The 16103-nt window shown below is 44.9% G+C and overlaps 1 protein-coding gene across 1 annotated transcript in view; it reads right to left on the reverse strand.

Annotated features, from left to right (window-relative positions):
- Window positions 1–16103, reverse strand: part of DLGAP2 (DLG associated protein 2) — a 145295-nt gene that overhangs the window by 69924 nt on the left and 59268 nt on the right. The window contains exon 3 of the mRNA XM_024759964.1: window positions 11725–11936. Coding sequence (XP_024615732.1) covers window positions 11725–11936 — 212 coding nt within the window. The remainder of the gene's footprint in view (window positions 1–11724; window positions 11937–16103) is intronic.

The raw sequence follows: 16103 nt of genomic DNA on the forward strand, positions 1-16103 counted from the left end.
AATCCACATAAAATTATAATTCCACTTGCAGCTGAAAAGTCTAATGAAGTCACTGAGCATAACTTTATTACTATTGTAACTTTACAACACAAGAAAATTCATTTAAATGCAGTGTTATTATTGGAGAGACAGTAATTACAGGTTACGAGGGGGCTTAGAAGACAATACAACTGATTTTCAATATCTTTTCTTATTTTAACATTAATATATGCTTTTGGAAAAAATTTTAAAATATTAAAAAAAAAATAAAATTCAGCTACAAATCCACCACCCAAAGATAACCATTACTAATATTTTAGCGACTTCCTTTATTTTTTGGCTGTGCCACTGGTTTAGGGGCTTAGAAGACAATACAACTGATTTTCAATATCTTTTCTTATTTTAACATTAATATATGCTTTTGGAAAAAATTTTAAAATATTAAAAAAAAATAAAATTCAGCTACAAATCCACCACCCAAAGATAACCATTACTAATATTTTAGCGACTTCCTTTATTTTTTGGCTGTGCCACTGGTTTTCAGGATCTTAGTTTCCTTACCAGGGATTGAACCTGGTCCGGTGGCAGTGAAAGCGTGGAGTCCTAACCACTGGAGTGCCAGGAAATTCCCTAGTGACTTCCTGTATTAGTTTGCTGTGGCTGATGGTTCATTTTATGTATCGACTTGGCTACACTGTGGGACCCATATATTTGGTCAAACAGTATTCTAGATAGTGCTGTGATGGTTTTTTTTTTTTTTTTTTTTTTTTGGCTGCAATTAATGTTTAAATTGGTGGACTTTGAGTAAGCAGATTGCCCTCCATTATATGGGTGGGCCTCATCTAATCAGTTGACAGTCTTAAGAGGAAAGACTGACCTCCTCGGGAAGAGAAATTGTGCCTCCAGACTGTCTTCAGACTTGAGCTACAGCCTAAATTCTTCCTTGACCCTCTAGCCTGTCAGTCTGCCCTGCAGAATTTGAACTTGCCAGCCTACACAATCATGAGAGCCAGTTCCTTACAGTTAATCTCTCTGTCTCTGTCTCTCTCTCCACACACACACACACACACACACACACCCTATGTTTCTGGAGAACCCTGACTAATACACTGCATAATACATTACCATAAATTCACTGGCTTAAGGCAACACTCAAGGGTTAGCTCACATCAGAACTGTAGGTCACAGTCTGGCCCATCATGACCGGGTCCTCTGCTCACGGTATCATAGACGGACACCAAGCCTCCAGCCAGACTGAGTTCTCACTGGAGGCTCTGGGAAGAATGAACATAAGTGTTTTTTTGATACATATTGCCAAATTTTGCAATAAGAGAGATTTTAAAAACACTTTTAACCATGATAAAATGATTATTTCAAAAGCAGTTTAGCTCATCAAAACCTCACTTTTTAAACTCTGTGAAAATGATTTCTGTCATTTAAAATTAACTGTTTAGTTTTAGATGCCTAGTTAATATCCTGGCACTCTGTACATTTATTCATTTATTTACTTGATATCTTATTTACACACCCAGCCCTTAACATACACTTACTTCTTGGATGCACAAATAAATGGAGAATTCATATATTAATTATCATACACCAAGGAAGACGATGATTTCAATAGACTAAATCATCTTTACTACATTTGGGAGAATTGCATATAATGTGACTTAGTAAAAGTCACTGCTGCTTCAGGTTTACTATTCGGCTTAATTTTATTTAACTTTGCACCCAAATCTTACAGATTTGCCTCTCTTTGCTCTAATCTCTTTATTCAGTGCATTCTCTGGAAACAGTCAGTGCTTTGACAGCCACTGGCTTCTGGTTTATTAACAGAAAGCCCTGTCTGACCTCTCACAAGTGCTCAGCTGATCCGTGTGTCACTGTTAGACGTTTGAAGTCCACAGAGGTAAAGACAGTGACTTGTGTTTAAAGAGTGATTGCTTTCAACACTCTTCACTGTTCAAGTGTGACAAATTCTTTGTCCATTATGCTATCTGAACTCCGGCACTCAGCATGGGGTGAACTGAGGAAACGTCCTCAGCTCTGTGCTGGAAAGCACATGTCACACTTAGATGAATGGGAGCACAAAGGCCAAAAGTAGCTCTGCGGTAGACTGAAGAGTGAGTGAATGCATATGCAGCCGTGAGAGTGACCGGGAATGACGACTTTTGGGGGAATCGAGAGCTCATACAATGAGAAATGGGAAGACATTGGAAAAAAGAACAATATTTTATCTGTTTCTCTAAAATCAAGTTCCCTGCCCAAAGGGCTGGAAAGGAAAGGTGGTCAGTATTAAAAACTCTACACAATACTTAAGTTTTAAAAAGTAATTAAAAGGAAGAAAAATAGTTACTAGTGGCTACTACATTTATCCTAGTAAGTTGATCTTTCCTTCATTTAATTCATTCAAACCCTTGATCAAGGTGAAAATCAAAACAAAATTGCAGACTATCCAGAAAGTAGGGACAACAAAAGCATCACCTATCAGGGTATGTGTGAGGCAGGTATAGGTACACCCTTAGGAACATTCATCATAGTCTTAAACACTTTCACTACTAAATAAGCATTCAGCTGAAGAATGAGAGAAATAACAAATTAGATCTAAGGAAATACAAAGAAAAAATTAACAATAAGAGCATAATTACTGAATTAGAAAACAAGAAAACAGTAGAGAATAATAACACAGAGCTGATTCCACAGTCTGAGAATCAAAAGCTGAGGATTTACTAGAGAAACAATCAAAATAAATGAAGAGGTGTGAGGGTGAGATCCTGGTGACATCCATGAATAGAGACAGAAAAAGGCCACAGTGCTGTACAGGTCCACCTTCCTTCACAGACAGACGCCTGCGGAGTCTGCAAAGCCTGCAGTGGGATTGCTTCGCCAGTGAGGGGAGACCTGAGGGGCACAGCGCCAGGTGTCCCTTGGTCCCTACCTCCTGTTCAGTCTCTGATGAGAGACATTTTCAGCTACCTGGGAAGCCAGGAGGTCGCACTCTTCAGAGCTGCAAATACACACTCGCAGTGCTGGCAACAGCTTTAACGTGACCTGGCACAGAAAAAACCCCCGTGGTTTCCTCCAGCTGAAATGGAGGGTGTGGAAGTCACCAGACCATGGGTAGCAGTGGAAACTGTGAAAGAAAATACTTCTCCATGGAGCATATGGTTCCCTATTGGTTGAAGATTTGCACACTTAAGGTGTGTGATATTTTCAAGGAGGCTAGCATCTGGTCCTTTTGGGACTAATTATTAGAGAGTTTAAGGAGTTGAGTGAATGTGAATGGGCTTTCACACATCTTTTCAACTTGTAAGTTTTACTTTTAGAAACTTTAAAAATGATGATTTTACTGGTGCCCTTAATAGCAGTTCACTTATTAAGTTGATTAACAATGATCCCTGACTAGGGATTCATAAAAAGTCAGTTTTCTTCATTCGTTCAGTGTGTATGGGGCCCGTATAAAATGCGACACAGTGAAGATACGATGGCTGTTATAGACAGGACATCTCTCTGTTAGGGAAAGCAGACACGCGTATGGTAGAGGCAAGGGCGGAGGACTTGGGAAGCGCCCGGCAGGGCACTGACTCAGGAAGACCCTCAGAAGGAGGGAACCCTGAGCTGGTACTGAAGGGCGAACAGGAGCGCGGAAGTGTGAGCCGATGGTGCAGTCAGGAGGCTGCAGGGAGTTCAGCAGGGCTGGAAGGCAGATTGCCAGGAGGCTTGGGAAGGGTGAGAAGAAAGGCTTGCCAAGCTGCGAGGGGCTGGAGGGTGAGGGATCTGCCCTGGGGCGCAGCCAGGTGCCCTGGGTGCGAGGATGCTCAGAAACGGGACGCTGCAGGGAGACAAGCTTGTGATACACTGGGCCTGGGGTCGGTATGTGAGAGATGCTAGGAGCTGGCGGGGGGTTTTGCCAAATTCAAAAGGGAGCCGCACATCAGGAAAGAGCAGAAAAGTCAAGATTGATGGCCCTAGAAATGGGGAAAGTGGCCTTGCAGGATGCTCAGTGAGCTGTTCTAGATGGATCCTGCACGCCCTGTGCCTTTCGGGGTTTCTCGGGTTGACCCCACTGTGGCCCCGAAGCAGACCTGACCCCTCCCCAGCGGCCAAGGGGCACGACCAGTTACTACCGGCCAGTGAATTCCAGGAGAGTCACAGGGCAGGTGTCTAGGTCATCGAGACGACCAAGTCAGTGTACATCTGGAGAAAAGGAAGCTCCCTCCTCCGAGCGCACGTGAGGAGCCAGAGGGACCATCTGAGCGCATCTTCCCAGCTCTTCTCCAGCGCTCACCTCCCAGCTGGGGTTCTCTCCTGTGACTCGTTCGATCTCCTCTCCAACCAGCGGCCAAGGGGAGTGTCTTATGTTGCCTGATGTGAACCAGCAAAAAGGGGGTGAGGCTGCAGGGCTCTCCCCTCCTCCTGTCCCGGATTAATGTTTATGCCTCGCCACAGAGGAGCTGCTTGCACACACTCCATTTTACCGCCCTCTGTTTTTGATTTCGCAGGATTGGGTTTTCCAGTTCTGGTTCAGTTGCCCACTGTCAGCATCCCTCCCTTTCCGCACAGCTCTGGGCGTGGTGGCAGGCGCACGGTCCTGTAGCTATCATCACAACGCAGATATGGAACGGTCCTTTTTTTGCACAGCCCCAGATGTCTGTCTGTCCTCGTACTATCCCATATTCGTGCCTGAAGAACTTCCTTTAATATTTCTCCTAGTACAGGTCTGATGGCAATGTTTTTCTCTGCTTTTGTTTTTGTGAAAAAGTCTTTATTTCACTTTCATTTTTGAAAGATACTTTCTCTAAGTCTAGAATTCTGGGTTAATAGGTTGCTCTTTTAATACTTCAAAGATGTTACTTCATTATTTTCTGGCTTGAATACTTTATGACAAAAAGTCTGTGAAAATTTTTTGTTCCTCTGTATGTAATGTGTCTTTTTCTCCAGCTTTCTTTAAGATTGTCTCTTTATCCTTGGTTTCTGGTAGTTTGAAAATGACGTGTGTGGCTTTTGTTTTGTATCTGGTACTTATCTTCCTTGAGATTTTCTGAGATTCTTCAATCTGTGATTTAATGTCTTTCATTATTTTTATGAATTCTTGGGCGTCATGTCTTCGAATGTTTCTTCTATTGACTGCTTCCCCTTCTCTTTTCCTCCCAGGATTCTGGTGTGTTGGACAGTTTGATATTTTCCCACAGTTCTTGAATGCTCGTTTCCACTTTTTATTTCTTCCATTTTTTTCTTTGCGTTTCCGTTGGGTGATTTCTGTGGACCTATCTTCAAGCTCACTGATTATCACTCAGTTATGCTGAGTCTGCTGAAGAGCTCAGCAGCAAAAGTCCTTACTTCTAACACCATGATTTTCATCTGTAGTATTTCTAGCCGCCTCTTTCTTCTAATTTTTCTCTCTCTGCCAACTTCCCTTCTGTGTATGCGAGTCGTCCACGTTTTCCCTTAGATCCTTTGGCATTAATTCGTTATTTTTAGGTTCTCTCTGATAGTTCTGTCAGCGGCTATCTCTAAATCTCCTCTTGGCTGCTCTGTTTTTTGAGAGTGGCTTTTATTTTCTTTTATTGTGTCTTCTAAGTTCTGATATTTCTGAATAGATGGCACATTTGCATAAATGAAGGTTAACACTATATACAGAAAAGGGACATATTGAGATGTCCTGGTCCCAGCCCTATTGCACCTACTTCCTCTTTATTCCTTAGAGGTAAACATTTTTATTAGTTTCTATTTATCCTTCTATTGTTTCTTTATGTAATATAAATATGATTATTTATATTTATATACATATTTATACTATAATTTATAATTTATAAAAATTTATAATATAAATATGATGACTTTTAATCTTATCTTCCCATTTTATTATAGAAAAGTGGCAGCTACATACTAATGTCCTATGCTTTGCTTTTTAAAGGTGATGTAACCTGGATAGCTCCAAATTGGTACATAGAAATCTTCCTCATCTTTTATAGCTGCCTAATATTCTAGTATATTCTATGAATAATATTCTACCATTTTAATGCTTGTATATCTATTATTCAATCAGTACGATAGTGGTGAACTCTGGATTGTCTTAAACTTCTGCTATTACTGATGATGTTGCAATGAACATCATCTTACTTGTGTCACCGCTTACAGGTGTATCCAGAGGCTAGACTGTCCCAAGCGGGACCCAAGGCCTACGGATGGGCGCGTAGGCAGTTTACAATTCCTTACAGTGATATACAATGGAACTGTGCGCATGCTTGACAGCAATTTCTTTAGAATAAGATTTTACATTTTTAGCTTTAAGTGGAATGCTAAAATACTCTCTAAAAGTTTCAATTATCGATAAGGTATGTAAACAGTCTTTTTAAAAAACTAAATTAAATTATTTTTGGCTGCATTGGGTCTTCGTTGCTGCACGCGGGCTTTCTCTGCTTGCGGTGTGTGGGCTTCTCATTGCAGTGGCTTCTCTTGTTGAGGAGCACGGGCTCTAGGTGCGTGGGCTTCAGTAGTTGTGGCACCTGGGCTCAGTAGTTGTGGTTCGTAGGCTCTAGAGCACAGGCTCAGAAGTTGTGGCACGCAGGCTCAGTAGTTGTGGCACACGGGCTTAGTTGCTCCGCGGCATGTGGGATCTTCCTGGACCAGGGCTCGAACCCGTGTCCCCTGCATTGGCAGGCAGATTCTTAACCACTGTGCCACCAGGGAAGTCCTGTAAATAGTCTTTTCTGGCCTTTGTCCATTTTTATAGCTACAGTGCTCACTTTTTCCTTACTGATTTGTAAGGCATCTCTTCGTATTAAGAGTACAAAAATGTGTCACCTGTATTATGGAACATTTTCCCAGGTTTTTATGGTTGTTTTACTTTGGTGACAGTACTTTTAGCTTGTTGATTTGTTTGTTGGCTTTTACCATGAATACGTTTTTAGTTTTATGAATTAAAATCTGTCAGTGTCTTGTAGTTTCTCACTGTGGAATAAGGTTTGGATATGCCTTCTCCAACCCAAGATTCTAAAATATTCATATATACACATTCATGTATCTATATACACATATACATACACATGTATACACATACATGTATACACTCACGTATATACACACACACACACCTGTATATACTCACACATACAAATATGATTCTTATGCTTATATCTGTAACCCACCTGAGTTTATCTTTACATATGAAGTAGTTCTTAAAATAAGCTCTCCTTTCTCTATAAATTTAAAATTCTACCTTCTTGCGAGAATGACTCAGAGATGTTCAAAATTATTAGAGCTTTGACTTCTCAATTCAACTAAGCAGAAAAAAATACCCCCAATTAAATCAGTTGGTCTACCTTTCATAATTATAAAAAGTGAATTCTCCAGACACTAATACATAAGCTAATTTAAAAATCTAGTAAATCAGATTCAGTAGCATCGTGAAATGTGCACTTCATTTAAAATAATTCTAAATTGTGTCTGCCTATGGGCAGGGTCTGACCCACAGAGAGACAGGGTCTGTCCCCGGCCTGGGGGTCTGATTTTCCTGATCGGTCAACAAAACTGTTGAGAATTCTGAGCAGTAAGACAGCTGTGACAGGTCTTTGCGTGTCTGTTTTTGTTTCATTTTTCTTTCGAGAGTGAAAAGACTTCCTCTCACCTTGCACTCTATAGAGAACACAGCAAGGTGAAGGCGAAAATCCTTGTATGTGTAATAAGGACATGCACTCAATTATTAATGAGAAGACTGACTTTTTTCTCGGTTTAACAGCAGGAAGACAAGACAGCGTTCAACAGAATCACTGTTCCCAGAGGTCAAGCATTTTGAGTGCGTGCAGCCTTCACAGAAGGGGTTTTAGATTATATGGCTCAAAAGGGCTGGTAACAGGCAACTAAACAGCCAATCTCGTTTCAGGTCTTAGCTGGGCAGATTGAAGAAGGGCTGCTGGGAAAGTCCATTTTATACCAGTGTTTACTGTGACTTGGGAGGCTCGTAAAATTCCTAAGGTTTCAGTGTGCCATATGATAATTCAACGATAAGAACATCAATCCATCAAATTCAAACTAAAGTATAATTACTAGGTTCATCTATTTCATCTGCATTCTTAAATACCATTACGAGTGTGAACAGAATGAATGGTGCATACTGAGAATAAAACCTAAAGGAGGTCGGCAGACACCAATTCTTATGTTTATCCCTCGACTCTTAAACCGTTCTGTCAGTCAGCTCCTGCTGGTGAAGTTCTGTGGTGTCAGAGGGAAAACATTCAGTGCACTGCTAAATCTGATGGCTTTCAGTCATATTTTAAACACAACTTTAGAACTACCACTTCCTTTCCCTCAGAGATCACGCTGGGCCCCAGGCACACGACCCTGCTATTTGGGTGAGATACTTTCCTCGGACATGGGATTAAAAGAACTTTTCATTTCAAACCCCTGGTCCCTTCCGTGGCCTTCAGTACCTCGTTCCTCTGACTCAGGGTTCTGTTCCATAAAATGGGCACAGTTTTTATTGCCCTGGGTAAAGAGTTGAGTTTTCATGACGCCATTTAGGACGAAAATAAGTGAAATTATATTGAAACCTATAAAATTCTAAGATGTGCTAAGAGCCTAACAGACAATAATAACAACTTACTTGATATACCTCCCAGTAACATATTTTAAAGAGAAATTTCATATGTTACACAAAGAGCGACTTGTTACGGGAGTTTCACGGACTTTGCAAATAAGCAGAGGAGTCCTGCAGGGCACGGTGTCGTCTGGACATGTCACAGGGTGCTGCCCCCTCCCCTTCACATCTCCATCGCAGTGTCAGATTTGGGGGAAAAGAATAATCCACACACGTGTGAGGAGAATTTAGCACAGTGCCTGGCACGTGTCGGAGGGATGAACGGAGTGATAAACACAGAATAACAGGAAGAAGGGCCCGACCGAGGGCTTATCTCTGCAGAGTGGGCAGTGTTTGCAAGGCCAACGCAGATGTAAGTGAGCTGAGAACAGGAGCAGGTGTTAGGCAGCATCTTCTATTCATTTCCCCCACAAGTTTCCCAAGGTATGAAGTGCAGTGGGTGTGCTGGGGTTAGAAGCCTCTGTGGATGAACCCCCGGCTCCACTTCCACACGCGGATGGTGAATGGTTACTCTGTCCGGTGGCCTTGCCTCTCCATCACTCTCTTGGGTTTTTGAGGGAATTTTTACGATGGTGGGTAATGATGCGGGTTTTACGAATGTAAACTCCTAACAATATCTTCTGAACATCGTCAGCACTGGCGGCTGGTACAGATGAGGGAAGGGACGAGAGGCAGGTGCTGACCGCTGAAGAAGGGAATCGTGGTCCCGCGGGGAGGACTCAAGGGTTGGGGACAGGGCTCCAGGGAGCACGACCAGTCTGGGGTCAGCAGACAGGGATAAGGGACTTTGTCAATAGGAAAACAAAGTGCGTAATTCTTTTTTTTTTTTTTTTTTTTTTTTGGGACGCGGGCCTCTCCCTGTTGGGGCCTCTCCCGTTGAACAGGCCCAGCCTCTCCGCGGCATGTGGGATCTTCCCGGACCGGGGCACGAACCCGTGTCCCCTGCATCGGCAGGCGGACTCTCAACCACCGCGCCACCAGGGAAGCCCCCGTAGTTCTTAAAAGGCCTGGTCCCTGCTCACAGTTCAAACACTGCTTGCTTTTATTTCTTTTTCATGGTTTGCTTTCTGAGTGCATAACCATGAAATGAACTTTTAAAATGAGGAGTTAAGTCGGTGGCCCTAGCCAGTGGATCAAAACCCCAAGACCTGCTAAGCACAACTGCTGCCCAGGGCGGTGGGGTTTTCAGATAACCCAGAGTTCTCAGATATGTCTTCAGGCACCCCCAAATGAAGCTGGGGAGACCGATGCCTGGTCCAGCCCTCGACGGCTGCGTGCCTGGGTCAGGTGATGCCTCTGGTTCCCCACCCCTAACCCCTCACTTCTTAAGTTCCCAGCACAACCTTCCACTGACAACCTCTTCCAACTGTTTGCTTTCTTTGCTTACACGCCCCCTTCCCGTTACCCCTCTGTGAGCTCCACAGGGCGAGCCTCTGGCTTGGCTCCTAGGCACTGATTCACAAACCTCCCCTGGCCACCTCCTCTGTGTAAGGCAGTGCCTTACCTTAGGGGACCCGTAAGGGACGAGACAGGCGTCACTGCCTCCCTCATCTGTTCGTGCCTGGCAACCCCAACACAACTGCCGAGGGATTTAAGTGAACGAGGTCATAAAGGTACCGTTCACGTTTGTCAAATGTAGGATACGGGTCAATCCAAAATTTAAATTTTTCATCCTGTGAGGTAACATTTAACGGATGACTGGATTTATCAGGAGAAATCACACCATTGTTTCACATGTCGCCATGTGCACGGGGCACGGGTGGGGGATGACACAAAGGTGACACCCTGGTCACAGCCTCATCCTCTCACTACGTTACGAGAACAACTCTGGATGCAACACTGGCAAAGCACTGAGCTGCTGTTTCACCCTCTTGCTGAACCTTCACACCAGAGAAGCCACAGCTCGTGGTGGGAAAAGCAGACAGTTCTTTGCACTTATATCCAGACTTAGCTGGAAGGACCAAAAACACACAAGGTGACTGCTAAGAATTACAGTCATATTTTCATAGTTCAAATGAATAGCCGAGTTCCTAGTTTCCTCTGTTTATGTTCTGGAAATTAGTTAAATTTACCAACAGTGTGTCTTTGCATGCACCCCTATGTTCACTGCAGCACGATTCACGATAGCCAAAACGTGGAAACAACCTAAATGTCCATCGACAGAGGAATGGATAAAGAAGATGGGGCACATGTATACAATGGAATACTACTGAGCCATAAAAACAATGAAATAATGCCATCTACAGCAACATGGATGGACCTAGAGATTATCATACTACGTGAAGTAAGTCAGAGAAAGACAAATAACCATATGATAGATCACTTACACGTGGAACCTGAAATATGGCACAAATGAACCTATCTATGAAACAGAAACAGACTCACAGATACAGAGATCAGACTTGTGGTTGCCAAGGGGGAGGGAGAGGGACAGAGTGGGAGTTTGGGATTAGCGGATGCAACTAGTATATATAAACTGGATAAACAACAAGGTCCTACTGTAGAGCACAGGGAACTATATCCAGTCTCCTGGGATGAAACATAATGGAAAAGAATATCAGAAAAGAATGTCTCTGTGTGTATAACTGAGCCACTTCGCTGTACAGCAGAGACTGGCACAACATTGTAAGTCAGCTACACTTCAGTTAAAGAAAAAACAAAAAAAAACCCAATGTATTTTTGGACAAATATATAAAGCATATGCTATGATATTTGTAAAATTAATCCAGTTCCTGCCCCCACCGTGCAAAAAACTTGTTGCCTACATGTGCACTTGTGAAGTTATAGTAAACAAAAAATTCCCCATTGTGATTTTCACACACACACACACTCACACACTCACACAGATGTGCTCCTGATCAATTGCTGGAATGATCTGAGAAGACACGGATGGGTCATCGGCTATGATAGGTACTTGAAAATTAATATTTGACATAGAAACTGCCCAAGTGTATTTCCTTAATTACTATGCAATGAGTAAATAACAGAAGGTCTGATTGCTTTTTTTTTTAAAGGACTTGAAAATCGACGGCCATTGAGCCTAATATTTTCAACCCAGGACTTTTTCTAGGGTGTTTGGACAACCGGCCGCGGTCAGTGTGAGAAGAGCCCTGGGCTGGGGTGAGGGAGGCGCGTGGGGGGCTTACGTTTGGAGGTCTCCCGGCGGCCTCTGTCCGATGGACTTGAGCAGGGGCTCTGGCCGGAGCGCCACCTTGGGGGGCATTTTGGGGCTGGAGTCCGACTCCCCGCTTTCCTCGTCACCCATGGCTTTGATGTAACTGCCACTCCTCGTCCTTCTGCAGGGAATTTCCTCGTCTTTGCCCCCCGTGGGGTACCCTCCCCACTCGTCCTGGGGCACCTAGGAGAGAACAGATAGGGCGTGCGTCAGCCTTGGCGTCAGAATCCCATTACTGCCTCTTTGGGGACAAATCCTCGGAGCTCGTGAAGACACAGCTTGTTATGGTCACTCAGCAGTGAAAGTCACACGCTTCTTAGGGGTCTGTCATTCAAATCCCCAAAGGACATTAATATACAACTATTGTTTTCTCCCCTGTTATAAAAGTAATAAACGTTATGGGAAAAGTGAGACAATGTTAGAAAGAAAAACCCGTTTGTAGTCTCAAAACCTGGAAAAAAGCACCACTAACATTTAGATTTATTTCCTTCTTGTAGGAAAGCAGTTGAAACTTGAGAAAACTGGAAAAAGAGGTCCCTAGTGTGGAGAACAAGAAATAAGAGGAAGAAGGAGACCAAAGGAGGACGCCCTGCTGCGTGGTGAGGGCTGACAGGGGTGCACCCCACAGTCGGGCCCCCACGCCAGGGCCCTGCACGCCCGGGAAGCACACACTGCACTGGGTGGGGACTCAGACCCCGAACTCTGTCCACGGCGTGGGTCCCAGCAGAGCGACGCCCCCTCAGCGCTTCTGTGTCACTTCCGGGGTGCATGGGCTACGCCGCGTAGAGGATGAAGCAGGCCTGTACTCCGTGTCCACCCCCCATCTGGGAAACCCGGCGTCCTCACACAGCACACACAAGTCTCAGGGTGCCTACACCGCACGCACCTGCCCCGTGCAGCTCACCTTCCACCAGCCGTGACCCTTACAAAGACCCAAACCACGCCAAGCAGCGGCCGAGGGTAGAGGGCTGCACGATTCCGCACGTGCCCGCACCGTCACACGGAGTTCCGCAGTCCAAGGACCTAACACACGTGCTCTCCGTGCTGCAGGACGCGATCTCCCAGAGTACTCTTCACCGAGACAGAGGACGGAGCAAGTCTGTACTGACGGTCTTCGGAGACAGGGTTCTTCCTGTGGTGACTATTCAGAGACTTCCGGACACTCAGATCATCCCAAGAGGAGTCCTGCCATTTTTCCAGGGTTTTTAAAAAATTTTATTGAAGTCCAGTTGGTTTACAATGCTGTGTTAATTTCTGCTGTACAGCAAAGTGACTCAGTTATAGACGTATATATATATATATTTCATATTCTTCTCCCTTATGGTCTATCACAGGAGACTGAATAGAGTTCCCTGTGCTATACAGTAGGACCCTGTTTTGTATCCATCCTATATATAATAGTTTGCACCTGCTAACCCCAAGATCCCAATCCACCGCTCCCCCAGTCCCCCTTCACAACCCCAAGTTGGTTTACAATGCTGTGTTAATTTCTGCTGTACAGCAAAGTGACTCAGTTATAGACGTATATATATATATATTTCATATTCTTCTCCCTTATGGTCTATCACAGGAGACTGAATAGAGTTCCCTGTGCTATACAGTAGGACCCTGTTTTGTATCCATCCTATATATAATAGTTTGCACCTGCTAACCCCAAGATACCAATCCACCGCTCCCCCAGTCCCCCTTCACAACCCCAGTCTGTTCTCTGTGTCTGTGAGTCTGTTTCTGTTTCGTAGATATGTTCCTTTGTCATCTTTCCAGTTTTGATGGCGCCAGTGGGCCCATTTGTCACCATCCCCGCCAGGGATGCGCATGCCTGGATGGAAAGGCAGAGTTTTCAGCTGAAGGCACCTTTTCTCCATTTTCTTAAAACACATCTTCAGACATCTCGCATGTTACAGCCCAGGAGGGGAACCGGGGGATGGGACAGGATGTACCTTCTGCGGTTCTGGCCAAGACAAGCAGGGACAGGGCGGCCCCTCACTGAGAGGTGAGGGGGTGGGCATCAAGCCCCTCCAGGCCCCGTGGTGACACGTCGTGGGTCCTGCCTGCAGTTTATGTTTTAAAACAGCTCCCCCTCCGCCCACCCCAAGCTGGCTTAGGTCCACGGGAAGTGCGTGGAGACATCGCAGCCACACACAGGAAGAGGAGGGGGCTTAACAGGGTGGAGATTCCAGGTCCTCAGTGGACCGTGGGGGTCCGCAGCCGAGTCCCTGCAGCTGCAGAGCAGGGGCCGTGTGGGTGGCGTTTCCAAGCTCCGTGTTGCCGGGTGCTGAGTGCCTGTCTCCAGGGGGTTTCAGGAGGACAGTGACCCTGGGGGTGGTCCAGAGTGGGTGGGCGGGCACGAGGCCACAGACGGCAGTGCAGACCCGCCAGAGACACGGTGGGAGGAGAGAAAGGCCCGGTGACGGAGCAAGCAATCAGTCCCCGGGGAAACAGGCGTAGATTTACGCACATAGAAGGTATATCCTGACGCTCAGGATTTGGGGCACGAGGAAGAAATGACTAAGGAAGAAGGAAGACTGAGCTTCTCTGGGCATTTAGGTCCTCATCCATGGGTTTTCTTAACAAAAGTCAGTTTTCCACCATCAGAACAAATTACCAGGATGGAGACAGATGTGGGCACAGGCATTTCCACGCCATTTCATGCCAGGTGGTAACGTGGGTCCAACATTTACAGCCACGTATCAGAAGACTTCAGACTGTGGGCGCCTCTGACCCAGCAATGTCCCCAGGCAACAGGATTCATGCCAGGGACTGTGAACCATTCATTAGGGTCAAAGGAGGAAAACTGATAATATCTGATGGGGTGGCGTGAAATATTTACTACAAGCATGCCGTGGATACTGTGCAGAAGAACTGATAATAGCCGACGGAGGGGGTTCATGGGCGGGAGCATTTTTAGAGTATGCGCTCCATGTTCTTATACTCTAATGACAGATATGCCTGCAACATGCATAGACACATAGCCGGAAGGATGTGGAATCATCCCTGGGAGATACTGACTGCGGGTTTCTCAATGATTTTTCTTTATACTTATGTCTTCTAAGTTTTCTACGTGGACCATATATCTTGCTAGTGTAATAAGAGGTAAACTTTAGAAAATTTAGTCCCGAATGACAGTACATTTCAGTAGGAAGGCAGGCATAAAAGAAAGTGAATTATGGTTTGATTAGGGCTACTGAAGCAGGTGTGGAGGGAAAACAGGGAAGCAGCCAGTGGAAGCTGTGGACAGAGAGGAAATGATCTGGGAAGGCCTCCTGGAGGAGGGGTCTGGGCTCTAATTTCCTGGGATTTGAGCAGCAGGCAGGTAGCCAGGACATGGAAGCAACCTAAGTGTCCATCAACAGATGAATGGATAAAGAAGATGTGGCACATATATACAATGGAATATTACTCAGCCATAAAAAGGAACGAAATTGAGTTATTTGTAGTGAGGTGGATGGACCTAGAGTCTGTCATACAGAGTGAAGTAAGTCAGAAAGAGAAAAACAAATACCGTATGCAGAAGAGGGAGGCACCAAAGGCCCAGGAAGGAGGAGGCCGGGGGTTCCTCTATGGGCCGGGCGCTCCTGGGAGGGAGGCTGCAGACGGCAGGAGACAGATGGAGAGGAGCCGGGAAAGATGCGTCCCCACTGGCAGCTTCATGGAGTTTTTGTGAATTAAAAACATGTTTCCGTAAAAAAAACAAAGATTTCTTCCCCAGCAGCTTGTGAATTAACTAACAAATGAGAGCAGCTTGTATTTTTTTGTTTCTGATGTAAGCCGCCAATTTCGCAGTCTCTGACAGGAGAGATTTCAATACAGAAGGAGTGTAAACCAGAGTCAAGCGTGGGCTCTGAATACCGCTTCCAAAGCACATGTCTCCAGACTATCAAAAGAACAAGGGAGTGACACAAAAATGCCACCGTGCCTGAGTCAATAACTCTTTCTTGGGTACATTACAGCGTCAAAAACCTACAATGGCAGGTAAGGGTGGCCAGGGTTGGCCCCAAACCAACAAGTGCTTTAATGAACGAACAAATGAACCTCCTTTCACAGTGACCACTGACCTCTGCTAATCCATGCGGGATCTTTGCTGCATTTAGCGATAATTATTACTTTAGTTCCTACTTGCACAGAGTGATATTTACGATGTCTAAATAGGCATTTTCCTAAGGTTGAGAGTGTACAGTTCAGTGTCTCCTGCTCCTTGCTTGAAGGAAACTTCAACGCGGCAGGTTAAAATGTCCTTTCTTCCTTTCAAGCAGCAAGGCACGGGTGACAAGGGCCAGGGTTTCGTAATAATATTCTCTTTCGGGTGTTGAAACAAGGAAGAAAATGCCATCAAACGCTGTGTGACCCTGT

Source organism: Neophocaena asiaeorientalis, unplaced genomic scaffold (genome assembly GCF_003031525.2).
Source record: "Neophocaena asiaeorientalis asiaeorientalis breed wild unplaced genomic scaffold, Neophocaena_asiaeorientalis_V1.1 scaffold521, whole genome shotgun sequence".
NCBI lineage: Eukaryota > Metazoa > Chordata > Mammalia > Artiodactyla > Phocoenidae > Neophocaena > Neophocaena asiaeorientalis.